The sequence below is a fragment of the Zymoseptoria tritici genome, chromosome 2 (assembly GCF_000219625.1).
Source record: "Zymoseptoria tritici IPO323 chromosome 2, whole genome shotgun sequence".
In the NCBI taxonomy this organism is placed as follows: Eukaryota; Fungi; Ascomycota; class Dothideomycetes; order Mycosphaerellales; family Mycosphaerellaceae; genus Zymoseptoria; species Zymoseptoria tritici.
In genome coordinates this window covers 1,091,752-1,118,376 of record NC_018217.1, presented here as the reverse complement: position 1 = coordinate 1,118,376, position 26,625 = coordinate 1,091,752, and the positions used below count along the sequence as shown (strand labels likewise).

Genomic DNA, 26,625 nt, shown 5'->3' with positions numbered 1-26,625 from the left:
CATACATTAGCGTGGTATACAAATTCCAATGAAAGGTCAATATTGGCAATGAATGGTCTCACTGGTAGATGGTAACATTCCGGGGATACGATCTCTGGTATGACCCTTGAAGTATATCCTAGTGCTGTTGCTGAGCATGTTCACTCCTCATCCACATCTGCGAATCCCAACTTCTGCCCGACCTTGACCTTCATGCCCTTCTCAATATTCCACTGCCATCCACCTTTCCTCGTCGACGCATCTTGGAAGCCTTCGTCGAAAGTCGGCCTCCTTCCCTTTGGCGCCTCAAAGACCATCACAATCGTGCTACCCAGTTGAAACCCTCCCATCTCTTCACCCTTCTTCAGCGGATGACCACCAAGCACGGAGGATGCGGAAGTATACGTAGCTTCTGCATACCCAGAATATGGCTCACCCTTCTCCGCCGCCTCTTCTGCCGCCTTGTCCGCGAGCGTGTCTGTGAGCAGACTGTTCGTTCGCAGTTCTTTGTCAAAGTTTATGATGATGCTACCAACGTTCGTTGCTCCGACAGGGGTATAGCTGAAGAAGCCGTACTTCCACCGTCCCAAGAGTACAACGCGCTCGTTCAAGGTGAAAAGCCCGGGTAGCGTGCGAACAAGATATGGTGAAACACTGTACAGCTCTCCGGCAAAATGACGTCTGCTCTCCACGACCCATGACACGGGCGAGTGGAAGCGATGGTAGTCTCCAGGTGCCAGGTAGACGACGCAATAGTACAGCGCAGTCGGTGTCTCTTCCTTTGCGGGATAGTACCAAGGTCGTTGTGATGCGGCGAGATCCTTGGAGACCTCCGCTTCTGAACTCTTCGAGGACTTGGTCGACTGATCTAGAGTCGGTACAGATGCACTGCTGGTACCGCTTCCTCCTCCTTCGCGTGTCTCCGGGTCTGTCTCCCGAATCTTCCACCAGGATCGGCCTTTACGTGGAGGAGCGCCACCGGACAGTAAGTTAGGGAGGGTATACGAAATGCCGTTAACTCGCGCAAACTCCTCATCGTCACGTATCGTCTCCTGATCGCCATCTCTTGTTCTCTTGCCCGATGGCTTAGGCGCATCCTTGTCTCCCACTGTATTGCTCTTGGCCGACGTTGCGTTCGAATCAGAGCCGAGTAAAGCATCCACGCTGTAAGTGACGCCCTTCACCTGCTCAACCTCTCCTCGCTCAATCACACCGAATTGTACGACCTTTCCATCTGCAGGACTTAGCAGAGCGTTTGGATGTGGATCCAGCGGCCGTACGTCCGGCTTAATCGTCCGATAGAAGAATTCTGCCAGATTGCGGAATTTGTGTAGGTCCTTCTCTTCTATCTCGTCAAAGTTGACTCCAAAGACGTATCCATATAGCTTGAACCCTGGAACCCGAAAGTAGTATGGTATGTCGATGCTATTGAACCAACCCCACCAGCGGCTCAAAGCCTTGAGCGGAATCGTGCTCATTATTTGGACGGTCCATGGTCCACTGGGTCGAATACGCTGACGACGTTTCGGGCTGCCTATGGAGTCTTCGTCACTTTCGCCGTTGCTTTGCCGTAGTCTCCATTCCTCCTCTTCGCGTCGCCGCTCTCGCTCATTTATGCGGTAGAATTGGATAGCGCCGAGAAACGCAATGCCCAGACCGATGGGAATAGGCTTCCATACAACTGGAGTTGCTTGCAATGCCTCCCGTAGCCGCGAGCGAAAGGAGGACTTACGTTGCTGGCGGGCGGTCGAGGAGAAAGCTTGCCTTCGAGGCTTGTAGAATGAGGGCGATGGACGGTGGGCGAGTCGGAAGGTATTGCGGGAGATGGTGGACATGCTGGCGGTAGAGGTGGCGGAGGCTCTCTTCGGACTGCGTGTCAATACATTGTGGTGGTCGTTATACTGTTGGCGGATGGACTGATGCAACACAAGCAATTCGAGGAGCATTCAGCAGCCTTCGAACATGACGTCTTGTCGGCATGGTCTACAAAGTTCGCACTAGCCAGTAACTTCCATAATGGGACAGCTCCCGGACCTTCCGACGTGGACAGCTTTCAACCTCGATCGTCAAACATTGAACATCCTTCCATGACTTGATATGGATTGAATCGAGCATTCTTACAATGTCAATGTCCTCCAGGACCGAGACCGAACTCCAACTCAACGATCAATACCACGGCGCATGACCGCGATCAGCAGCTCGCGACCGATCACAAGCGCTGTGTTCCTATACTGCTGATCGCTTCTCAAACGATATCCGACCGTCACCTCAACTATGGCTCCTCCACAGGACCCTCCAGAGAAGATCACTCTCCGCATCAAGGTGGCACCGGGCCATGTCGCAAGCGGCTCGGAAGAATTCACGCTCGGGAGTGACATTCCTGTGGCATCAAGAGTCGGGCAGATACGAGAGCGCATACAGCAGGCACTGCCTACGCACCCGACACCGGAGCGACAACGAATACTGTATGCAGGACGAGCACTCGTGGACAATGACGTGTCGCTTGCGGAAGCACTGAACATCCGGCGCGAACCATCACAGAACGAGTATGTGGTACATCTACTCGTGAAAGGCGATGGCACGGCGCAGGTTCCTCCCCATCGACCAGTCAGCGCAGGGTCGGCCACGATCCCGCCGACAGTAGCAGCCGGGCAAGCGGGACAAGTAGCGGCGACATCGCAAGCACATCAGGATCCAGCGGTGCTCCAACAAGCCGCCCTTCAACATCAGGCTGCTGTTGCTCAAGCGCAACAAATGCATGCCCGGATACTGTCCACCAATCCATTCCAACAGCGCATGATGCCCCAGGCGGGAGCATTTGCAGTGCCAAACGGACCAATCGGAGGCAACCATGTCCAAACTCACGGCTGGCCTGGCCAGCCGAATATTGCTGTAGCAGGTACGCCACCGCAAGGACAAGGGCAAGACGGTGGGCAGACTGGCAGATTGAACGCGCCGACCGGCGAAGCAAATCTGAGCCAACAGACAGACGGGTCGCAAGCGCAGGCCCAACCAGATGCACAGAATCGTCCGAGAGCTGGAACACAACACGCACACATCCAAGGTGTCCTACCCAGCGGCGAACGAATAACGATCCACCAACAAACAATGACCTTTCCGCAAGGAGGTATGCCATCGCCGCACCTCCACCACGGATTACGGCTTATGCAGGCCACCAACCTCTTCAACACGCCAGGTCAGCCACCCAGTACTGGTACGTCGGCCCTCGATCGAGCCCGCGATAACATCGCGTCTATGCGACAGATACTGGAAGAGCTGCGTGATGATAGCACGCTCGCGGAGCAACACGCTCGGAACGCAAGACTACTGGAGCAAATACAGGCTCTGGACAATTACATCGACCCCCTACATCTCGGCACAGTCAACAATGGCCCAGTCAGACGAGCAAGCCCTGCTGGCGGCCCGCAGACAATGCAAGGTCGCCAGTCGCCTTTCGGCCAACCATCGTGGCAACAACGAGCACAGCAAATGCGGCAAGCTCAGCAGCCAGCAGCGAACCCTGTCCCCAGCGCAGGAGAAGTGACGTGTTATCTGCTGTCCTCGCCAACCGGTCCTCGGGCGCTTCTATACTCTCCAGAGCATGGCGCGTACACTGGCGGGCTGTCGACGCAAAATGCCAGCAATGGCACCGGTGTGCGCCCGACTCCAACATCTGCCACGTTCGATGGCGCCGCAAACCCTCCCGCACCTGAACAAGGCCAGCCGAACGCTGGAATCGTTCCCGCTCAAGCTCAGCCAGCTGCACAAGCCGCAGCCGCAGTAGAGCCCGATCCAATGGGAGTCTTAGGTCCCTTTTTCAATCACTTCTGGCTTACACTTCGCATACTGATCTTCAGCTACTTCGTCCTGGGCTCCAACATGGGCTGGCGCCGACCTGTAGCTCTCATGGCCATCGGTCTTGGATTCTGGCTCATTCGAATTGGTGTTCAGGGTGATGGCCCGATTCGACGATGGTGGGAAGGTGTTGTGAATCACGGTCAACAGCCAGATCCTGCTCAGGCCGGACAGGAGGGCCAACAGCCGGCGGGTGCGCCGGCTCAAGCTGGGCAGATGCCCACTCCGGAGCAAGTCGCACAGCGCTTGATTGACGAAGCCAATCGCGCGAGAGGAGATGCACGCAACGGTCGTGTGCAATGGGTGCGTGAGCGATTGAGACCTGTCGAGAGATCTGTTGCGTTGCTTGTAGCGAGTCTGTGGCCCGGCGTTGGCGAGGCATACGTGCGGGCACGAGAGGAGGAAGACCGGCGAAGAGCCGAGGCAGAAGTGGCGGCGAGACGATCAGAAGAAGAGGAAAGGAAGAAGAGGGAGGATGAGGAGAAGGCAAGAGCTGAGGGCGAACAACATCCAAAAGCGGATGCTGACGTTGCGGGCTCTGCGAGCGGCGCTGTGGAAGCGGCAACGAACCAGAGCGAGAAGAGTCCTGCAGCCCAGCAGGCCTTCTCTGCCTAGTGGTCTTAATCTCGCATGTAGCCAGTATGAAGATATCAACAGCCGATGACGCATCCTGCTCAACACGCCCTTCAATTGCCGACGCTTTTGCAGCGGGCGAATATTATCGGTACAACGAAGGTATGACCTTGGCAAGTCAGAACCTCTTTCACGTGCCATCTTGTGGCCACTGGCTCCAGGACTGAGCGTCTGGGCCAGTGTCATATCCATTCTGCCACCAATCCACGACATCAATACCCTCGCCCAAATTCGGCGGCAGATCTGGCATATTTTGAGGCAACGTATCCCACATCATGTCGTTCCAAAAGAACTCGTCCGGTATGACTGCCGCTCCGCTACTCGTGGTCACGTCCCATCCCTGCCTTGCGCTGTTTTCTTGCGGCTGGTACTCCGACGGGTCAAGGGGAATCGGCCGTCCAGCTGAAAAGTCGACCTCTGCAGGCTGGATTGTTTTGCTTTGCTGTTGCAACCCCGTCGACGGCAGCGCCGACTGTTCTCGGTTCTGCACCTTCTGGTGCAGCTGAGCGCTGGGCTGATCGATGAAACTTGTAGCATTATAGAGACGTTGTACAACGTCTCTGCTTTTCCTGGCCGCCACTGACCACTGATTCATGCGGTCGAAGAATGCGATCGCCGTTTCGATTTCACTCTTCCACTTTTCGACATCATCGTCGCTCCCTGGCAACGGAGCTGAGCCTTCGCTGCCGCTTGGAGTCTGGAAATCGCCGTCAGTGCGTCCATGAGTCTGAAGGCTGAGCACCGAGAACAGAGAGACGAGGGGTACCATCACCGCCTGATAGACCATCCACACGGCGTTCCAACCGGCGATGAGATTCTCCGGACAGCTCGCGTCAATATCGTAGATGGACTGCCCAGCGACCAATCGGCATCGGCTGACAGCCAGCCTTTCGTCATCTTTCATATTGGCAAATGGAGTCTTTCGAAGCGCGGCTGCGAGAAGGACTGGTCGATGCATTAGAATTCGTAAATTCTGATACCGCCAATACATGACCGCGCGTGGGATCTTCAGCATTTCTGGACATGAAGTCCAGTCCCGCTCTGGTGGCTGTGAGAAGTCGAAAGCACTGTTGATGGATGCTGAAGATGCTCGCAGGCTCGAGTAAGATACCTTGTTCTCAAGGTGTTGTCGTTGCTGGGAGCCAGATCTTTCGACGACATCTCGCAGAATTGGAGGCATGTCCTCACGCCATTTCTCCAACTCCGCATCGATCGCGAACAGCTCGCCGAATTCAATCAATGTTCGCGCGGCCAATTGATCTTGCACTTTTGTTGCGATCTTACAAAAGGAAATGTTGTGGATGATCGGTAGCAATCGCAGAGATGCCAGGTATTGAGCATTGTTCATCTGCTCGGGTATCCTTGGAACTTCAGTCGTGATTCCTGGTCCGCTCCGACCAAGGGATGGTCTTCCGGTGCTGAGACTGCCCAAAGAGTCGAGAACGTAGAGTGTCCACCAAGTCCGTCTTCTGATATCTGCCGATATCTCTCCACCGGTGCCTTTGTCGGGCTTTCCATGGCCATACTCTCTATGTAAACCGAGCGCAGTCGCCATGCGGAGAGTCCCACCCATGATCGCGATTGCTTCGTTTGGTCTGTTCAGCCAATGAAGGTAGTATCCTGACAGAAGACCAAATGCTTGGAGCACGAACAGACTACTGCTTGCAAAGCTTTCTGCAATGAGATGTTTCCTCGCTCGCTGGAAGAAAGCAATGTGTTCCTCATTGTCGCATGTCGAACTAGCTAAGGACCCGAGAGCAAACACCATGTTCAGCAGTGACAGCCAGGCCGGATCTCTACGTGTTCCGTACAGATAGCCATGTCGAAACTGTTCCTCGTCCACCATTGGCATCTGTACGTGGACATATTTGAAATATGATTCAATGAGCTTTTCGCCGACGTCCGCGGAAGGCAAGTAATATGGGTCCGGATCTCGCACATGTGGTGGTGGAGTAGTAGCGCGACTTGGGTTGGATGTTTGTGCGGAAGGCTGCGAAATGAAAGCCCAAGCGAAAGGCGCTGTCTTGAGGATAACCTTCATCGCCGCGTTGATGGAGGAAACGCCCGTGTATGATGAAGCTTTGTCGATTGACAGCGACAGTCCATTGACATCGTCAGAGATGGCCTGTATCTTCGCGTGGAGCTTTCTCGATTCGCCAGATGTGGAGTCCTGCTCGGGGGCCTGCTCGAGAGCTTCAAGACTGTCGGCTGTCTCTGATTCGACTGTCTCTGACTTCACTTGATGCCGGTCCCGGGCTTCTGCAGAAGGTGGAGAGAGTTTGGCCGCTGGCAGGGTCACAGCTAGGTTGACGAGGCCTTCTCTCGACATCGTAAGGATGTTCTCCAGTTCCTTGCCGGGGAACAGTCGAGCGAAGAGCGAGTGGTATTGTTCGACTTGGGATTGAAGTCTCTCGACCAGTCTAGAAGCTGTCAATTTATCTATAGTAGCAGTGCTGTAATGGACGTCAAGACATACTTTCGCGACGGGATGACTCTTTGTGCTGGCTTCGAGTACGCGCATAGCTCCGGATGCTGATACCAATTACACTGGCCGCAAGGCTGATTGCCATCACAGCGGATCTTACGTCGTCGACACTGCAGGGTGTTAGTCTGATAGGTAATCAGAAGTCTCCATTTCCGTACCTCGATGCATGCATTCGTAGTGGAGATTCGCCTCGATGAAGAGCTACCAGGTGGTCGGGGTCCTTTGCTACCGTCTCCACTCGCAGGAAAGGACGGCGCAGCTTGAAAGGTGTGGTACATCGCGGTCCTTTTCCTGGCTCATGTTCCAGAGTGCTCAGCCAGATGCATCCAGGAGCGCGACATTTTGGAATCGCAAGGTTGAGTATGCAGTCCTGAAGAAAGATCTCCAAGGCCTTGCATTGTTCCAAGGTTCTTCGCTTGGGCTTATGCGCGAGAAATCCAGGATGACGGTGAACACCAGCTGGTGTGCCAGGCCGGGACCGGGTACCAGGGTTTGTGATCGACGTAGACGGAACGATCTGACCCGGAAATCATGTGACAACATGCTGTCAACTAAACTGCATGTCACTCGAGGCTGAGCGACAGTCTATGAAACGTGCAACGGGAGGCGACTCGCTGTGTTCGTTGGACTGCCAGTCACAAGTGAGTTCTACATGCTACATTCATCATGTTGCTCAAGGCAAGCTACATATGTATCTTCACATGCAATCCTGAGGATCTGATTCTTTCCTCATAATCATAATTCAAGGCTTTCCAAGGTAAGTCCATCTCAGACTTGGATCATTGGGACCAAGGCCACGAACCTGAACGAGTTGTTCGTCACCCGGGACGATATCGATCGCACTGTCGTTCACGAGGACCCCTTCCCTCTCCTCAAAGACGAGACCTTTCGTTGGCTTTTGTGCACTGAGAGTGATGGTGTTACCCTCTGACTGAACCTCCACACCTCGATCGCTGAGGTCGAGATACTTCAGTGGCTGCGGCCAGTCCACATCTCGAGAAACGATCTCTCCATTCACCCATATCCTCGCTGCGAGAACATGTGCTTCCTCGTTGACGTTGTCGATCGTGCCCTTGAGAACGTCGGTAGTGCCGTTGGCAACAATCTTGATATCCTTCTTGACGACCTTGTCTTTGATCTCCTTTCCAGTGGCTATGCTGATGTAGCGCAGCTCAACCGTGGCAGTGACTTCAGTCGTCTTGAAGCTGGCTACCCAGCACTCGTAGTCGAGACTTTTGGCAGGTCTCGCATGCACGACACTCCAATCGTGGTGAGCCCTCTTCACAGCCACTGCTATCGGCGCAAGGACCCGACGCACCGCATAATATGCAGGCTTTTTGCGGAGAAAATAGTCCACAATACTCCAGGAAATTACACCCCAGCAGTCATTGAGCTGCCACAAGAGTGCACCTCCGCAGAACCTCTTCTGTCCCCATTGCCGCCGCCAGCCTCGATAGCCAAACATCAAGGCTTCAGCTTGGCTCAGCTGAGTAAGATGGATAAACTTCTCGAGATCTGTTTCTGTCCGGAAGTTCTCCACCAGGTATGTTGCGATTCTTCGTTCGTGGCCGTCGGCCTTATTGTGAAAGTCAATCATGTGGCTCTGCGGATACAGTTGCGTCGGATCCGTGACGAAGTGTTTGATTGTCTCGATATGCGGAAATGCTTCCATGCCGAACTCGCTATTGAATCGTCCGCCGAGAGTGTCAAAGATCTGGTATTTCTCTTGAGTACCGTGCCATACATTCCATTGATGCATATCTCCGACCGTTGTATCTGTCGTTGGCTTACCATCTCCCCAAGGAGATCCTGGGTGGTACGGTACGTGCGGTGTGTGAGCGGCCACCACATCCGGCAACAACTTCTCGTAGATGTAGCGAGCCGGAAAGTCAGTCTTCAGCCAACTCTGAGGATCCTTGTCTTCATAATCGTATGTCAGACCGCACTGCTCCTGCACTTGATAGTCCTCGTTGTTGCCGGCATAGATGACAATGGAGGGATGATGTCGCAACCTTTTCGTCTGACAGACGCACTCCTCCTCGATCGACTTGAGTGTCTCAGGGAAGGTAGGATAGTTGCCACAGCCAAACATGAAGTCCTGCCACACTAGAACGCCCAGCTCGTCAGCGATATCGTAGAAGCAGTCTTCTTCCCAGATCCCGCCTCCCCAAATGCGAATCATGACTTGGTAGCCGTCGACCATCGTCTGCAGCCACTTGCGGTACTTCTCTTCATTGACCCGAGGTGTGAAGCTATCGGCAGGGATCCAGTCCGATCCTCCGCAGAACACATCAATGCCGTTGATTCGGAAGAAGAACGTCTTCCCAATCTCGTCTGGCTCTTGGATGAGCTCTCCCTTGCGGAACCCGGTGCGCCTGGAAACAGAATGCAGGGCATGCTCGCCAGATGTGACCGTTGCAGTGATGTCGTATAGTGGCTGCTCTCCGTAGCCGTGAGGGTACCACAGCTTGGGCTCTTTGATGTGGAACTCCACCTTCGCTTGGCCCTTGTCGTCCACTTCTGCAGTACCCATGAAGACGATTTCGCCGCCAAATTTGGCTTCAAAGTTGACTGCTTGTCCGGAATGACCCTCAACGTGAGCAGTAATAGACCCGCTGACCTTCCTGAAGTTTGCGTCCACATCATAGTCGACTCGCAAGTCTGCAACTCGGGCTTGATACGTCTCAAGTCGGACCTGTCGCCATGGACCGCAGGTCATCAGCACCGGACCCCAATCCCAACCCCAGTGGTACTGTGCCTTGCGGACTGCCAAGCGAGCCATGTCGCCATTGAAGCCAACCCACTTGTGCTCGGGATGTGCATCTTTGATCTTTCGAGCTTCCAATAGTGCTGACTTAAACTCAATCTCGAGCACATTGTCTCGGTCCGGCTTTAAGTCATCAGTCACATCTACCCGGTGGACAATCCACATGTTGTCGCTCTCCAGTATCGTCTTACCGCCGAGTTTGACGGTGGCAAACGTGTCAAGTCCATCGAATGCGAGGACGTGCTTTGTGCCTGGTTGAGCTTTGGAGACTTCAGGTAGGGAGACCTTGTACGTCCATGATTTCTCCCCAACCCATTCGCATTTCAGCTCGTTGAAGCCAAGGAAAGGGTCTTCAATTCTGTCACTCAGGTCAGCCTGAACGATGACTCAAGGCATTGAGCTTGTACTTCTTCTGATCTAGCAGGTCCAAGTGCACATTCGTGGGCACTCTTGCGACGTCGAGCCAGTCCTCAGTATCTGTTTGTTTGAAGGACCAGCCAGTGGTGAGCGTTGCAACTTGCATTGGCTGTGCCATGACTCTCGGCTGATCTTGAAGTTGGCGAGAAGTCACTCAAGCAGTCCAGCAGTCAGCGTGAGGAAGAGAAACTTAAGCGTTTAATGGGCTTTGGTGCTACGAATGTTGTAGTCGCTGTTCAGACACTTTGTAGGAAGATGTGAGCTGAACGCCGGAGATTCGGCATGTGCTCCTTGATCAAACGGGCAACTCGGAGAATGGCACGCTCGCCGATGTCCGGCAAGTCTTCATTGGCATCGTTGATGGCCTGCCGAAATAATCATCGATGCGATGGACACACGATGAAGTGGAGAACCCGGCACATTTCGACTCCTACGGAAGAAGCGGCTCCGTGCCAAATGGGTGAAGCCAGCAGTGCCGAAGATCTGCCGAGCTACCTATGCTCAGTGAATTGTGCCGTGCATAATTACCTGTGATCTACCATGTAGACGATCTTGAATCTATATACGATACGAGCGTACAGGCGAAAGGACCATTCAATTGCATCACTCCAGCGTTGTAGCAACCAGAGTTGTCGGCGGCGCAGCAGCCGAGACTTTCGAACTTGATCATGACATTCGTTACATTCCATGCAATGAGTTACAGATAAGTAATATCCTTCGTATCTCAAGTCATCTCGTTCTTGGAACGCGGTGCCTCAATCTGACCTATTCTGTCGGAACCCTGAAGCTGAAGTCTGCATCTTGTCGAGCTCCAGGGCTCCTCGTTATTCGTTTCCGGCAGAATAATACCGTTTCCCAGCATATTCTTGTCGTCAGAGGTTGTCTGTTCTTCCACGGCACTGCGCAAATGATCCGCGCCAGCACTTCTTTCCGATATGGTCAGGGCCGGCAACGCGACACGTATTTGACGCTGATACAATTGCTCTCGTCTGTCCCTTGGGCAAGATCACTTTCTGATCCATGAAGCAACATATCCAGCACCCAGCGGCCAGAAAATGCGAGTGACAAGCAAGATGAGCGTCAAGGCTGCTATGACTTGTAAGGTCTTCGAGATCCAAGTCGCCGTGTCGCGCTTCATGCCAGCGCAAAGAAATTTCCTCTCCGTCATGCCAGCGGTGGAAATCCGAACCATGGCTCCGACCTGAGCCACGAAGCGTGGTTGCTTCAAGAGGTTCAACGACGAAGCACTCCGCGTGAAGTCTTCGTTGGGCGACGGGACTGATCTGGTACGCTCACGATCGAATCATTCAAGTCCAGCACAAAGGTCATCTGCTCATGCCATAATCGTCTCCCACCCTCTCTCCATCATGACATCCAGCCAGTAAACATCCTTTTGTCCAGCATCGATCCGTTTCCATGTCTCCTTGACAATGTCGATACACACACGAATCGGTGTCGGAGGCAGCAAACTCAAACAAGTCGTCAATCGATCGAGAACAAATTTGCGCACCATGGAAACTTCGATGAAGGTCTCATTCAACTCTTCATCGTGCGACTCACTTGGGTTCGACGCCGAGAGCTCATTCATGCTGGTGCACGTCAACTCGCTCGAGCAGAGCACCAGCATGAACGGGTGAAAGTCCCTCGTCCCCGATTCTATTGGAACAGACTCTAGCAAGCGGAGAGCTTCTATTGCGAATGCTGTCAGCCATTGGCTGTTTCGAGTTCCATTCGCTGGAAGACCCGTGTTTGTGCTTCCTGTCCAATGGTCCATTGCGCCATCTTCAGCGGCGAGTCGATCCGTGAGAAGATCCGGGAAGACGCGGTAAAGCTGAAGCAGACCAGCGTAGCGATTGACTTCCGCCATTGTGATCAAATGATGGATCGGGGTGGCTTCATCTTCCAGGTCGAGGATGCTCTCTTCGTCCGGAAGCTGGTACGCCAGTATGCGCTTTTCAAACTCCTTGGCTACGAGGAGGTCGTGTCCGAGTTGATCCAAACAGACCTGCGTCACAAACGTCTGCTTTCGCAATCGACTTCTGTGCGCCCGTACTAGTCGCCCGATATCTGCGACAGTCTGTACCATTTCTCGCGCCACTCCGGTCCAAGGATGGGCCGCGCGCTTCATGGATATGTTGGGATGTTGTATTTCCAAGGAAGGCTGCGCTGGCCGGATGAGATCGCCGTCAACGACGTAGGCGAGGATACATTCCCAAAATACCAGTCCCTCGTCAAAGAATTTGAAATTGTTATCATTGGCTACCATGACGGTGTCAGACGATCGTATTGCTTCGATCCGATCCCGCGCCATATTGTAGAACTCGACGCCAAGATCCGAGGCATCCAACCAATTTCCAGTCGGTCCAAACATCGAGAGTGCCAATAACGCTTTGTAGTCCGTGCTATCCTCCTTTTTGATCAGTTCCATGGCTTCTCGCCTAAGATTCCGCCCGATCTTCGCAAATCGAGGATGTACCTCAACGAGGAAACCGGCCGCCATGCTCTGGGCGGCCAAATTCACGATCAAGGAGTGACCGAAGAGCTCCGAGACAGCAGACCGGAACGGATTCTTCATAGAGTCGAACATGGAGTACACCCTCGGTACTTCCTTGAAATAATATGAGATCAACTCGGTGGACTGATGGCTCAGCGACCTTGGGACCTGGGGTGGAAGTTCTGGCCTACGACTCTGTAGTGACTGAAGCATACTCTGCTTACGCCTGACCGGGCTTCTACTTGAAGTGGAATGTACTATCACAGCATCGTTTTGAGGAATAGTATCATCGCCTCCGGTAGCCCAGGACGGAAATGCATTGACTGGTGTTGCTGTGTTCCAGTCCAGTTGTCTTGCGGGCTCTAAGATTGTCTCGGTAGGAGCTGGAGGAACGCTATCCAGCATCGGTTGGAACATCAAATCTGTCCAGTCCAGCTCGGCCATTGCGGAGGAAGGTGAGAAATGGAACTCTCTTGGCGTCTGAACTGCTGCAGTCGCAGGACTTTGAGCGCTGAAACCGGGCTGGCCGACTTCATGCTTGTATGACCATTTCAAAGGCTGAGCATACCCGGGACATCCTACTCCGAGCCGTTCGCAACGCCCGCATTCCGGTTTCTTCTCATCGCATTTGAGCTGCGAGAATGTCAGCCATCTTGTTTGAGCAAATGCAGACAATGCCCTGGTCATACATGTTGAGCTTTGCATCGTGTGCATCCGCCTCGTGACTTCTTCACACTCCTCCTAGTAGCTGGGGCGGTTCGACCTGTCATGTTGGATACAATGGTCGTGATGTCTCTTCAGGCGAGAGAGTGCATGAGAGTATCAGAGCGTGCCGTTCCTTTGCGATCTCACCGCCTTCGTTCATTCTTGACGGAGGAACCTGGAGTCTCCGCACAACGCTTGTCTGTGTCATACTGCAAAATGGCATGAACAAGGCTGTTGCCCAAAGCACACAGGCACCAACCGTATCGGATTGCTTCATCGCGAGGGTCGCAGCGGACGTTGTCCAAAGACAATATTCTGATTGGTCAGCTCCTGGATAAAAGCGGAGTATACTACTCCCAATCAAGATGTGTTTTACGATGACGGACTCCCAGGTCCAGGTCCATCCTTCAGCATGGCCTTCGATTCGAGTTGATCGATGTACTCTCTTGAACAGAAAAAAGACAGGTAGAGATGCCTTGCATGCATCAACGCATATATTCAATACTATGATGCCTGCGGCGACATCGAGAATAATCGTAAAAGTTCGTCGCAGTCCTGTCGCGAATCTGGGGGTATCGACCGTCGTAACAGAATGCAAAATGCCAAAGAACTCCCAATGGAACACCCAATTCTCGCAGAGGATTTCCGAGGCCGTCGTCAACAACGAGGTGGAACGCCTCAATGTGCTCATGCCTCGTCCGTCCCTTTCGTATTCCCCCTCAAGCCTTAGCCAACTCATTACTCCGGCTTCAGCTTCAACTTCAACTCGTACGCAACACCTTCCTTCTCCATCCATTCCTGCAAGATGAGATGTCCCGCTCTAGCCGCCCGGATAGGCGATGTTGCCACTCCGAATGGCAACCTAAAAGACCCGCCCAGCTTTCCCGGCTCGAGTCTCTCCCGCGACGGCAGCGGCTTCCTCGCTCTCTGGCTCCATGCTCGCGGAAACTGCTCCTGCAGCACGTCCATATCAAACTTTGATTCAGCATCGCTCGCCGCACGCTGCAGCAACGCGCTGAACTCCAGAATTTTACTCGTCGCTCCTGGTTCGGTGGGAAGCTGTGTGGCGATTTCGACAATGCGGGAGCTGAACACCACACCTAGCGAGGATGCCAAGCCGAAAAGGAGTGGAAAGCTCTCGCTGTTTCGTCGTACAAACCCATAGAATCCAAGTAGACTGCGCCAGAGGTGGCCAGGAGGAGCTTGGCGAGGTTCAGCCGCGATGGCAGCTTCGTCCGCGCAGGTGAAGGCGAGGAGGTAACAGAGGAAAGACTCGACGGCTTTGACGGCGGCTAGCTTTTGGTCGGTGTGCGGAATGGTGGAAGGGTCGGAAGACGGGGTGGGATGGAGGTGAGCAGTACTCGCGTGTTTCAGGTCTCGACCGAGGGTTTCCAGCCGGCGTTGCTCGGTCTCCCATGCCTGCTGGCGCGGCGTTTTGATGACTGGAGCACTGGACGGTGGACGGGCTTGGCCGGTGGGTTGCGAGGTGAGATGGGGAGTGCTCGAGGGTGCGGACGGTGTAGGCGTACTGTTGCTGTCTTGAGATTTATCCCGAGCCATGTGCACTGCTAGAAGATTGTTCCGCGCAGTGGGCGTCGCCTGAAGATGTGACTTGTGCTGTCCCGCGGGAGAATCGGGGTCTCGCGGTACTGGGCTTGTGGCTTCTTTCCGGGCTTCAGGACCCTCCAACTTCTTGCGCTTGGTCGGTGACTCACGCTTCTCATCATCTGGCAATTGACGCTTCTCTCCAGACATGGGCTTTTCGTGTGCTGGTCGCTTGTCCTGACTGGCCTGCTTGTCCATGGCGACTGATTTGGCGACAGATGCACTGTTGTCCAAAGCAGCTTGCTTCTCAGCCTGAAGAGCAGCTGCTTCCCGCTTCTTTCGCGCGGCAGCAGGTCCAACCCTTTGGGCAACACCCTTCGTGGCTGTCGCTTCTTTACGCTCGCCATTCGTCTTCTCTGCAGGTTTCAAAGTCGATTCGCCGTTTTCGACAGATTTTGCGGTAAGAGGTGGAGACGGCAACATGATCTTCTTAGGAGCCGGCCGCATCTTCAACATACGCGCAATGTCCATCGCGTGTGCCTTTTTGTATTTCATCTTGACCATGAGTGAATATTTCGACGGTGTCGTTGACTGTGGAGACACGGCTTTCCTCGAGTTGCGCGCCCTACCCACCGCAATCTCATCGTCCTGCGAAAGCTCTGCATTCTTGTCTTGTGCCATTGAACTCGTAGGCCGTCCTCTCTCTTGTGCTGATGGTCGCTTGATTGGAGAATTCGAGCCGGCACGAAAGCCATTTCGCGGAACTGGTGACTTGTGTTTCGTGATCTTGCTGGCTTCCTTTCTGATTGGACTCATTCTGCCTTTCTCCTTTGATGCCGACTTGACAACTGGCGCGGCAGAAGACTGTTCGCGGGCTTGAAGTGATTTCGAGATATTGTCGGGCATATTCGGGGTGAGGCGCTTCGGAAGCGGAAGGTCTTCTGCCTTCTTCGGCTTGGGCCTTTCTTCCATTCCAGGAGATAGTCGTGGAGGCATCGCTGGAGGATACTCTGGCGAGACCATGCGTGGTGGTAGGCCGTTCTCCTCTGGCGCAACTGGTGACTTGCCAGTCTTCTCATGACCTGCACGTGCCAGCCTGCTTCCATTGACGCCATTCCTGTCCTCTACAGCTCTTTCACCTGACAGCTTCGCTTTCTTCACAGCTGGCTCCGCAACCTCCACCGGCCCACGTGCCCCCTTGTTGTCGTCCGGCTTCTTGACTGCTCCCATACCTTCCCTCTTGCGCTTGAGATCATTTGGGGGCGCTGCACCATTTCCCTTCTTCCCAGTCAGAACCTCGTCCTCTGCAACCGCAGCCAACATCTCCTCCGTCTCAGCCTTCACCCTCTCAATCGGACCCTTGACCGCCGCCTGCTTGGCCAGCGCGTCACTCGCCTTTGTCGCCTTCAACTCCGGCGTTGATCCCACCCCATTCTGCTTCTTCTTGTATGCATCCAGCGTGATCTTCTTCTTAGGCGCAGCACTTCCCATCGCATTCGCTGCCGGCCGCGTGGAGAGATTGCTTGCGCGCTCCTCCCTGCGACTGCTGTGCAGCACGTACATTTCCTTGCCATGCTCATAGAAGTGGAAGGTCTGATACTGCGTGATCTCGTGCTCGCCATCGACAAAGGGGGTCTTATCCAGCCATTGTCGCCGCGTTGCGGGATGGGGGTGGTGGTAACGCGGTTCGACGTCTTGCGGGATTTCGAGCACGTATGGGTCTTTCGGGGTATGCTTTTGCATGCGCGTAATGGCGGCGTTCATGGCGTCAAGATCGGCTTGTTCGTCTGCTGTTGGCTTCCATTTCGGAGGAGCGGCCGGCGCATCGGTGGCTGCGGCCATGTTCGCGCAGTGAATGTGGTGGAGGCAGTGGTGACATCAGGTAGATGGAGGTGGTCGCATTGAGGGTTTTGAGAGGTCGACTGGAAGTTCCGTGACAATAAGAGGCGCAAATGTGCTTCTGATTGTTGTCGTGGAAAGGTCAAGCTATTGTGGAGGGCGTGTTTCAGCCGCTGGAAGCACGTGCTGATCCCGTCAGCGAGTGAACAATGAAGCCTAATACCATGATGAAGTGCATGTGCATGTAAAGTCAAGTGGTGACGACCGTGGAAATGAAATGTATCAAGGCACGTGAGTGTGCATGCATGCACACGAGGGAGTGGGAGCTCTCACCGTTCCAGTTCTCGCCGTCCAACAAGACCCCGAGCCGTTGTGGTGAAGTGGGCAAGTCGTCGAGACCTGCGGCTAGCCGAATGCGCCGGAACGCGAAGGACAATGAACAATCAAGGATGTTTGGTGGCTTCCAACACCATGTTGCTTTGCGAACTACTCGCTGACTACGACTGCAAGACCAAGCATTGGCTACGATGTAGGTACCGGGTGTTGACCTTATTGAAGTTCAACTCTTTCTACAGCGGCGCCATCTCAACTGCTTGACCACGTCCGCTTGGTCCCGGCACCTCGACGCCCTACGAGACCAGCAAACTTAAGGTCCCTTCCACACCGACAATTGACTTTCACGGCGGCATAGGGCAGAACGTCACGCCTCTTGCACTCAGAGACAAGGAGAACATCAATTTGGGTCGACGAGCAAACAGTCTTCTACCTTCCCGCCAGCTGTGTATGGCCTGTGAAGCTTTACACAGCCCTTGGACTGCACGGGGCGGCGCACGCGTCGGGATAAATGTGAACCAGCATCGGGTCCCTGACTCATGAACGTAATCGACAAGTTCGAGATGAAACATTGCCAACTATGGCAAGTGCGGCTGCTGAGGATGTTTCGCAGCTTGTTTTAGGTCAGACTGATCAGGAACATCTCGAGCCATCTTGATGGTGAGCCGTAAAGTCCGCCCTGGTAGTTATCGGGGTCCAGCCGGGTGGGAGGAGCGAACATCTTTGGCCCGCTGTGATCCTTGTCCGGCACAGGGAACGGAAGCTTGCCTGCAGTGCTACATACCCCAGCTTTCATAAATAAGGTATGCTTCAATGAGCCACGTTGTTGTCAGACCATCATGGCGCCAGCATCGAGTTCATCGATTGAGACAGGAGTGACGGGTAGAATGTTCGAGTTGCGGGCAACTTCAAGCAGAGGATGAAGAAAAGGTCATATGGAACATCAGGCTGCTTCATAGCAGAACACATCAATACCATGATTCTATCGAGCATCCATGCGAGAACATCGTGATCATAATTCATCGTCTGTCTCTTCATCATCACCTCCATCTTCTGCCGGGGGGTTGCTCTTCGACGACGGAGGCGAAGGTTCCTTCCACGTGGTCTTTCGTCCACCAAACGGTAGTTCTCGTCGTGGGGGTACGTCAGCTTCATCATCGATCTCCATGGCATCACCACTCTGCGCTTGAGACGCTTTCGTCGTTGTCTGACTGCGCAGGGCACGAGCGGAGGACTGTGATGCTGGCGGTGCAGGAGCAAACCCGCTGACACTTTCGTCGTCATCCTCCGTGGCCTCTCCATCGGAGTTGCTGGGGGTCTCTTGCTGCTTGTCTTCATCTCCACCCTCGTCTGTGACATCCTCGTCCTCGCTCTCAGCAGCAGACCCCGTCTTAGCCTTGCGCTTAGCGCCTCGAGACGCTCCGGCCTTCCGTGATGCCTTTGAGCTCGATCCACGGGCACTGCGAACATCCTCCAATGCCTCCGCATTCACGTTGGCGCGGGAAAGTAGCCGCTGCTGATCCCTTATCTTGAGCTTTTTCGTGTTGAGTAGGGCCGCGAACTTGCTCAGCAATTCGTCCTCGTGCTCACGCTTTGCCTTGACGAGCTGGTCCAATTCGGCCGTAAGCTGGGTGATCCGGTCCTGTTGCGCGGACGACGATGCCAGAGACTGGTCTAACTGAAGACGAAGATCGTCCGCGGTCGCCGCGGCAACATCAACCCATTCAACAAATCCGACCTCTTCGCGCGTATCGTCCTGCTCGAGGTCGAGACTGCCAAGGGTCTGGGTGATACCACCGATATTTCTGCGAACCGTGATCGTGACCGTGCCTTTTTCATCAGACACCCTAGTGATCTTCGCGACTAGCTCCACTCCCCTGAGGAATTCCGGAAAGGGTCCAGTGGGAGTTTGGTGCAAGAAAGCGTACGCGATTGTTGTCTTCCATTGTTGCAAGTCACCGGTGAAATTCGAGGCCTGAAGAGATTTGAGGGAGGATTGCTCCAGCGAAGCGTGGTAGAGGTGTGAGTGGTCTGTGCCAATCAGTTTGAGATCCAATGGCTTCGGACCAATGTGGTCGATGTGTATCAGAAGGTGTCCGGGATGGGCCTGCTTCTCTTGCCGGCGGACACGAAGTATCAATGAGACCATGACGTGCGGATGGAGCTACCGCTATGCCGGATGTCAGATGATGTGGTGGTGGTTCTCGACGCTCGTGTCCTCTTCGGCTGGCGGTGGAATACAGCGGGTCGAGGACGGCCTTTGGTTCTCAGTAACGAGATGAAAGTGGAGTGGGCGGTGCGAGTGCAATGGGGATTTGTGCACGAGCGCGGCCGACGGTCAATCTTGTGATGTTTGATGCCTGTTGGCGCCTTCGCTTCTTAGGCTCCGACTCCGAGGACAGTAGTCATCTTCAAACGTGAGTATACTCGTGGATGCCAGTGACTTGCGATCTGTGACACTTCCAAGGGACAGCGCATCAAAGACCATGTGTTTGAAATTGTCATCGTCTGTGCCATGGTCCGGGGACAAGTGTCGATGCAAAAGGACACAATCAAATTAAATGTTGGCGGTTCTGTTCATCGGACCAGGGCTCGCAGGGCTAGAGGCCAAGGACCCCTGCTATTCCGGCGTCAAACTTTCGTGGACCGTGCTGCCGGCAAACCAGCCGCCGACTACTTCACACAAGGTACCTTACACCAACGTGGTGAGACTGAGCTCTTCTCTCACAGAAACAACCACCACCCTCTCTTGCACCGCACATGACGCTCACCGCCCTCACAACGCACCGCCGCCTCCCACGCCGCCCCGTCTGCCCGCGGGAGTCGAGCTAGGCATCGAATTCAGTCCACACGTAGACACGACACACTGACATACACACGTACTTCGCGTTTGCCGCACCTTCAGCCATGGCTGCCGCGTCGGGCGACATGGAGAGTTGGGACGACGATGTGGACTTCCAAGGCGACTTCCAGGCCTTTGCGGGACAAAGCACAGGGACGGCCCACAGCATGTCATCGCGATTGAGTGTCCACTCCGAGTCCGTCGCAGGCGATGAGGACTGGAACGTCGTGATACAGCCCGACAATGAGCAGAGCATCGATCAGGCAATTCTATCGGCAAAACAAGCCGGTATCCCACTTCCCGCCAATGTTCCCACCAGCGCCCTGCTCGGAGGCACCATCAAACGACTGGGCAAGAAGACGTCGAAACAACGAGTGGGAGACGACTGGGATCAGGATTTGGAGATGTCTGACGTACCTCTGAAGCTGAAGCCGCGATTGGAAGATGCGGCTGTATTCACGGGAGAAGAGATGGATGATTTCGATGACCTGGAAGGAAGCCTAGGCATACGATTCGCTGGTACCAGGCGCGATGTGAGGGATCGGAGCGAGTCAGCATCAATGATCAGCCCGAGTCTTGGATCTGTGACTGCAGAGAGCGAAGCCGACGACTTGGGGGGACTCGAGCTGCCCGATGGACCTATCGACCTGGATGCTCTGTTGAAGAAGAGACGAGCTACAGAAGCCGAATTGTCGGATCTCTCCCAGCCCAACTCTGCAATCATCGAGCAAAAAGCAACCATGGACAATCACAACATCCACAAGAAGTCGAAGCTGGTCCCTGACGAGAGTGACGACTTTCTTGACGACTTTGATCTCGCCAGTGGTGACATTCTGGACGTGCGGAAACGCACCAACAAGAATGTACAAGTCAAGAGCACCCGCCCGATGCACGCACCCCATCGATCGGCCACGACCATCAATTTCCACGACAAGCCCACTGACAAACCAGTACATGTGTTCAATCGCTCACATATTCCACGTCCAGTCTCGGGTACTAAGCAGACCACGAGATTGGAGCCTGTCTTTGAAAGCGGCGCACCGCAGGCCGTCCGAGAGCGTCGCCAGCCCGCGGCTTCTAATGCCTCTTCGCAACTTCTTCGTACTAAGCGTTCGATGCCAGTCCTACGGCACAAGCCCAGCGCCGGCACTTTCGTAAAGCCTCCGGCCCCGTTTGCGCCGTCTGGCGCCTCCAACTATGCCGCCCAACAGCGAGCCATGCCGTATCACATGAGGCGAGACTCTGATCCACATAGTCGACACGGGGCACATTCGCCACCGCCTCGACCACATTCTCGACTCTCAAATCAGGTCGCCCCAGACACACCGTCTCGCCAATCTCGGAATAGGGAGAACATGGCTCCAGCATCGCTTGCGAGGGAAGCAGCATCGAAACGAACACTGACCAAGCCGGCTAAGAAACGAAATTTTGGAGACGGCTCTGAACTTGAAATCTTCGACGACCTACCAACTTCCAGCACCAAGGAGAGCAAATTCGTTAAGCAACCCATCGCTCGCGGGCCACCCAAACAGAGCATACGCCGGACGCAGAGTCGAAGTGAATTTCGCTTCCCTGCCAGACCACTTACAACCGTCTCGGATCGCATGGTGACGCCAGCGCCACAGACGCCATCAAGCCCTGGCAAGGGGTTTCAAGACATTCAACAGTCCACACCGAGCTACCTGCGTGATACCGCAGCAAGTAGGATTGCCAGGGAATCCCGAATTGGACATAACCCTCGTGCACGCAGCGAAGGTCCTCTTCAGCCACTCACCACGAATTGGAAAGCTCAGGTCGCCGCCCGAAGTCCGTTCAGCAGCCCTAGTGCTCAACGACAGAAGAGCACAAAACGGCCTGGGCTCATCTCGGGCATAGGCTCGCACATACCAAAATGTAAGTCGCAAGAAGGATGTCGAATATGACTCGAACTGACGAATACCAGGCGAAAAAGGCATGATCTACAACCCGCAGACTTTACGCTGGGAAGGGAATGAGAATACACTATCCCAATTCGACCTCCCTCCTCCGGAAACGCCCACACCTACATCACACGAGCGTGCGACCTCCTACATGGACGCTGGCCACGGACTGTCATCCTCGCCCTCTCGACCAGCTCTAATTGCCCACGTTCCAACCAGTAGCGGCCACAACGTCCAGGTCCAGAACGGCATGGTTTACGATCCTCAGCAAATGAAATGGCTCAAATTCAAAGGCGGCCGAGATGTGTCAGGTCAACTCTCACCGACTCCGACCGACGACGAGGAAGATGCGTTCGCCGGTATTGACGATCTTCGAGACGAGAACACTCCGGTTGCCATGGTGTCTGGATCGGGTGAGTTCCTGGCAAGTCCTGGCTCCGGCAACGCCCCTGGAGTAGGCGAAGTCCACGAAGAATTTGATCTCGGACCACGGTTCATCAAACTGCAGGAGCTGGAAGAAGTTGCATGGCGAAAGAAGTGCGACGCCTGGTTTGTGAACGGCAATCCGCGACCTGACGATGGCGCCTGGCGTTATGCAATCCGCGAGATATTATCTGGCGATGGCATGGATGGATTCTGATGGTGACCACGATGACGAGGGATTGTACAGTCGGTGTACTCCCACTTTTTTTTCTCGCGCCTGCAGATAATACGCATTTTATAGATACCCTGCTAGGTCATTGATTGTTTTGAAAAGGAGTTCCGGGCGACAGGTGGGTTGCATCGCGAGGAGACAGCATGGACCGGAGCAAGCGAACGGCTGAAGGTTCTATCGACTTTGAGCAGCGACCGCATGAAGGCACGAGAACTATGAATGACTATACTATACTATTGATACCCCTCCACTCTTCCTGACAAATCTCACGCTTCTGCGAGTCGATCAAAAGCGACCTCAAGTAGCGTCACTCTCGATCTTCCATTGGTCTGCGCAACGACCGCTTGGCGATTGATCCCCCATCGGCTCATGCTGCATACATACAATCTAGAAGGACATGCCATGCTTCAACAGTCGCCATGCAGCACGTGGGTGCGGCATGCAATCCTCCGAGATTTTGGCGTAGATGCAAGCACGCTGCACTCCAACGACCATTCACAACTGCCCGCCCACCCCACGTGCCTTGAGTTCATCCCAACTTGCCCAACCTCTTCGCAGTCTTCTGCTTTTGCCTTTAACCTTTACGCTACATCTTCTCCAAAGCATGCCAAGTCCTGCCGGTCGACCTTGGCGATTGCAAGTAGGCAGTGGTCCGCTCCACGCCTCCTCTGTGCCTGGCCATTGGGCGACTCGCAGGACCGCACGCGGTGGTTCAAGCGAGGGTCTGCTGCATGCGCTGCGGTGCTTGTTTCGTGGAACTCCGACGGCCATGTACGTCAAGGTGGAAAAGCCAATAGTTCATGCTGTGCCATAGGCGAGATGTCTGCTGGAGGAGCGAAGCGAATGAAGGTGAGACAAGGTTGGCCATGCTTCTACTGATGTATTTAATCTAGCCAGGTCCGCATCTAGGGACATCAAGGTTGCTGCTCTACCTCACCTCCTCTTTCTTTATTCGCTGGATCTTCGTCGCCATGCGTGCTACCTGTTACTCAGCTGCCGTCGTAGCAGCTCTGCTATCGCTCGCTTCCGCGCAGACTTTCCAGCGTCATGGAACATGTCCTACCCTGGGTTGTGTAACGCCGCCAGATCAGCAGGATTTCCTTGCCGGACAGTACTTCGACATTCGCGCTGAGGTCCACGCGCCAGTCAATGGCTCCGAGGCCACAAACGGCGTGCCAGATGCGGACTTCACTTTCACCATTGGCAAGGTCAATGGCGAGACCAAGTCCATGAGCGAGTTCTTCTCGATCCAGGAGCCTGTCATTGAGAACTGGAACTTCACATGGTTCGAGTAAGCAACATCTGTAGACTACAGTGACAGACCCGCATGTCTGACATCTTACCCACAGAGATCTTTTCGCCGAGAAGGCGAAGAAGCCGTCTGTTGTCAATGTTGCATCCAAAGCATGGCGCCGAGTGGCTCTGTACGAACCTGGCGACTACGAGGTCACTCTCAACTACAACAACACCAAGACAGTTGCATACTGGCACGTCCGCGATATCGAGCAGGTCCGCCGGACGAAGAACATTCTCCTTTTTATCGGCGATGCAGGTCTTACCCTGCGTCAAATCCTCATTGTCTGACCATAGCTGACTTATACACTTCAATTTGCTAGGGGATGACCACCAACATGATCACCGCAGCTCGTCTTATTGCTCACAAGACGATCAACGGAAAGTACATCAGTACTATGGCTCTGGACAAGTTCAGGACCCTTGGTCATCAGATGACACACTCCCTGGATTCCTTCATTACCGACTCGGCCAACTCAGCTACCGCTCTGTACACTGGCCACAAGTCGACTGTCAATGCTCTTGGTAAGTTGTCGAATAGTGCACAGTCTGTGTGGTAGCTCGGACATGCCTTGGGCGACACCGGGTCGTCGTTCAAGTCAAGAAATAAGCGGCAAGAAATAAGCGGCATCCGCTGACATATTGCCCTCTCTTTTTAGGTGTTTACGCCGACACAAGTCCCGATGCCTTTGACGACCCTAAAGTCGAGACCATTGCTGAGATCTTCCACCGCATGTACGCTGGCCACATTGGTATCGTCAGCACCGCGTTTTTGGCAGATGCGACTCCCGCTGCCCTTACTGCTCACACCAGAGCCCGAAGCCAGTACGGCGCTGTCATTGATTCTTTCCTCCACGGAGTGGTTAACTACACGTGGAGCGATTGGTCTGGCCCGGATGTTCTCTTCGGAGGCGGTGCCGAGAACTTCTGCAATTCCGAGCTTGGTGGCAAGACTTATATGGACCTTGATTACTACCAGCAATTCGCGGACGCCGGGTACAACGTTGTGCACAATGCTTCCGCGCTCAATGCGACCTCGTCCATTGAGAGAACTCTCGGAGTGTTTTCCAAGTCCAACATGGCGAAGTGGCTTGATCGCAATGTCTACACCGATAACGTCAAGGGCAACAAGGATGCAGGCGACTGCTCCGGAGGCGATGCTGACTCCCAGCCTGGTCTCAAGGAGATGACGCTCAAGGCTATTGACATTTTGGACACCCGCGCCGGAGACAAGGGCTGGTTCATCATGTCTGAGGCTGCGTCTATCGACAAGATGATGCATGCCCTCGACTACGACCGCGCACTCGCTGAGCTGCTCGAGCTGGATGACACCGTCAAGGCATCGATTGAGCACCTTCAGAAGATAGGTGCCTTCAACGACACCCTCATCCTCGTCACCGCTGACCACGGTCACGGCTTTGATGTTTTCGGCAGCGTCGACACGAAGTACATGGATGCCCAGGACAACGATCGCGACCGTCGCGATGCTGTCGGCGTCTATGAGCGCTCCGGTCTCTCCCAATACATCAATACCGGCAACCTCCGCTACAGTGACAGCAACTTCCCTTCCAACTGGGAGCCACGCTACACTCTCGCGCAAGGCTTCGGCGCCAACCCCGACCACCGCGAGAACTACCGCGTCCACAAGGATGGCGTTCGCGAGCCCGCTACCAACATCACCGGCTTCCCCGCGACCGACTACTTCGTCAACCCGGAAGACAGCGAGGGTGGCTTCATCGTCAACGGTACCCTGCCGGTCAGCAATGATCAGGGCGTGCACTCGTTGACCGACGTGCCCGTATTTGCCATGGGACCCTGCTCCGAGATCTTCGGCGGCGTGTACAGCTCGATCGACGTATTCTTCAAGATGGCCGAATGTCTCGGTCTGAGCGAGGTGGACTGTGATACCAGCTCAGCTGCGGGCAAGAAGGTCAAGGACGCCGACAACTGGGGCAAGTACGATGCGAAGACCTACGGCTACCGCTTGTATGATGAGCAATCGCCCAGGTACGCCTCGAAGAAGAAGAACTAGAGGCTGTGCGGCATGTATGTGATGCCAAGTTCCCATTACAGAAGGAAGATACAGACCATGAACCAAAATGAAATGATGAAAAGCCAAGCCCTGTCAGAGGTCACATTTGTGATTTCTGTTGTTCCTGTTCGCGATACTTTGCAGTAACAACGCTTGCTGCGTTGCGTTTTCACGTCGGATGTTGAGTATTCCCGGCTCCGGAGCAACGGTGGCTAGCCAGCCCCTGAATAAGATACCGACATTGTCGAGTTCGATTATTAATCTAAGTCAAGAAACCGCTCGTACCCACGGATGGAGGACATGGCATGGATCTCGATTGTCAGCAATGTTTCCGGATGCAGAGTACCAGGCATATATCGAATTGCTCATCACATCATCAACACCTCCCCAAAGCGAGCATCGAACGAGATGTCGAGGTTACCCCTGATCTAAGATGGTAATGCATGAGGACGAGCGCAACGCGCTGAGAAAGTGTGCTTTTTCCTTCTGGAGGGTAGGCGCAATGATGCAGTACAAGTATGAAGGAAGCTTGATGATACTCGCCCTGTCTAATCTGTGTAAGTCTACTTTGTGTACTGTAAACTTACTGGACACAATACTTCGATATGGGTGCCTCCTGGAAATTGCAAATCTGGCCACGACTGAAAGCGATCCTCTCAGCGATCCTCTCACATTCCCATCATGTGCTTCGTCGCCAGCATATCTCCGCATATGCCGGCTAGCGCATTGCCCTCATCCTAGGCTTGCCCAATGGCACGGCGTTGGCGTTGTCAGCCTTCGTCAGAAATGCGGGGACAGGCTCAGGACAGGCTTCGAACGTGCTTTCGTGGTG

The 26,625-nt window shown here is 54.3% G+C and overlaps 9 protein-coding genes across 9 annotated transcripts; 2 read left to right on the top strand and 7 right to left on the bottom strand.

The window, feature by feature from the left end:
- Positions 1 to 140: 140 nt before the first annotated feature.
- Positions 141 to 1,814, bottom strand: MYCGRDRAFT_36264 (uncharacterized protein; the record flags this gene model as incomplete). Its single annotated transcript, XM_003854798.1, has 2 exons — positions 141 to 889; positions 959 to 1,814. 2 exons carry the CDS (start codon positions 1,812 to 1,814, stop codon positions 141 to 143), a joined length of 1,605 nt encoding a protein of 534 aa, XP_003854846.1.
- Positions 1,815 to 2,046: 232 nt separating this feature from the next.
- MYCGRDRAFT_107949 (uncharacterized protein) lies at positions 2,047 to 4,449 on the top strand (the record flags this gene model as incomplete). Its single annotated transcript, XM_003855619.1, has 1 exon — positions 2,047 to 4,449. One exon carries the CDS (start codon positions 2,254 to 2,256, stop codon positions 4,447 to 4,449), a length of 2,196 nt encoding a protein of 731 aa, XP_003855667.1.
- A 148-nt stretch (positions 4,450 to 4,597) lies between these two features.
- On the bottom strand, positions 4,598 to 7,230 carry MYCGRDRAFT_36903 (uncharacterized protein; the record flags this gene model as incomplete). Its single annotated transcript, XM_003854797.1, has 5 exons — positions 4,598 to 5,150; positions 5,217 to 5,506; positions 5,627 to 6,887; positions 6,944 to 7,062; positions 7,111 to 7,230. 5 exons carry the CDS (start codon positions 7,228 to 7,230, stop codon positions 4,598 to 4,600), a joined length of 2,343 nt encoding a protein of 780 aa, XP_003854845.1.
- Positions 7,231 to 7,694: 464 nt separating this feature from the next.
- MgBMN1 (putative beta-mannosidase) lies at positions 7,695 to 10,528 on the bottom strand (the record flags this gene model as incomplete). Its single annotated transcript, XM_003854796.1, has 2 exons — positions 7,695 to 10,077; positions 10,127 to 10,528. 2 exons carry the CDS (start codon positions 10,252 to 10,254, stop codon positions 7,695 to 7,697), a joined length of 2,511 nt encoding a protein of 836 aa, XP_003854844.1.
- A 941-nt stretch (positions 10,529 to 11,469) lies between these two features.
- On the bottom strand, positions 11,470 to 13,515 carry MYCGRDRAFT_68053 (uncharacterized protein; the record flags this gene model as incomplete). The annotated part of the gene is made up of 2 exons (XM_003854795.1): positions 11,470 to 13,263; positions 13,320 to 13,515. 2 exons carry the CDS (start codon positions 13,398 to 13,400, stop codon positions 11,470 to 11,472), a joined length of 1,875 nt encoding a protein of 624 aa, XP_003854843.1.
- Positions 13,516 to 14,073: 558 nt separating this feature from the next.
- Positions 14,074 to 16,722, bottom strand: MYCGRDRAFT_90574 (uncharacterized protein; the record flags this gene model as incomplete). Its single annotated transcript, XM_003854794.1, has 1 exon — positions 14,074 to 16,722. The coding sequence occupies one exon, from the start codon at positions 16,720 to 16,722 to the stop codon at positions 14,074 to 14,076; it is 2,649 nt and encodes an 882-aa protein (XP_003854842.1).
- Positions 16,723 to 18,002: 1,280 nt separating this feature from the next.
- Positions 18,003 to 18,526, bottom strand: MYCGRDRAFT_103130 (uncharacterized protein; the record flags this gene model as incomplete). Its single annotated transcript, XM_003854793.1, has 1 exon — positions 18,003 to 18,526. A coding segment is annotated over one exon (519 nt), but the record flags the coding sequence as incomplete, so codon positions are not given.
- A 6-nt stretch (positions 18,527 to 18,532) lies between these two features.
- MYCGRDRAFT_54971 (uncharacterized protein) lies at positions 18,533 to 19,555 on the bottom strand (the record flags this gene model as incomplete). Its single annotated transcript, XM_003854792.1, has 1 exon — positions 18,533 to 19,555. A coding segment is annotated over one exon (669 nt), but the record flags the coding sequence as incomplete, so codon positions are not given.
- Positions 19,556 to 19,788: 233 nt separating this feature from the next.
- Positions 19,789 to 25,978, top strand: MYCGRDRAFT_107946 (uncharacterized protein; the record flags this gene model as incomplete). The annotated part of the gene is made up of 8 exons (XM_003855620.1): positions 19,789 to 21,787; positions 21,837 to 22,350; positions 22,538 to 22,586; positions 23,072 to 23,239; positions 23,362 to 23,759; positions 23,818 to 23,977; positions 24,133 to 24,286; positions 25,938 to 25,978. 8 exons carry the CDS (start codon positions 19,960 to 19,962, stop codon positions 25,976 to 25,978), a joined length of 3,312 nt encoding a protein of 1,103 aa, XP_003855668.1.
- Positions 25,979 to 26,625: the final 647 nt, after the last annotated feature.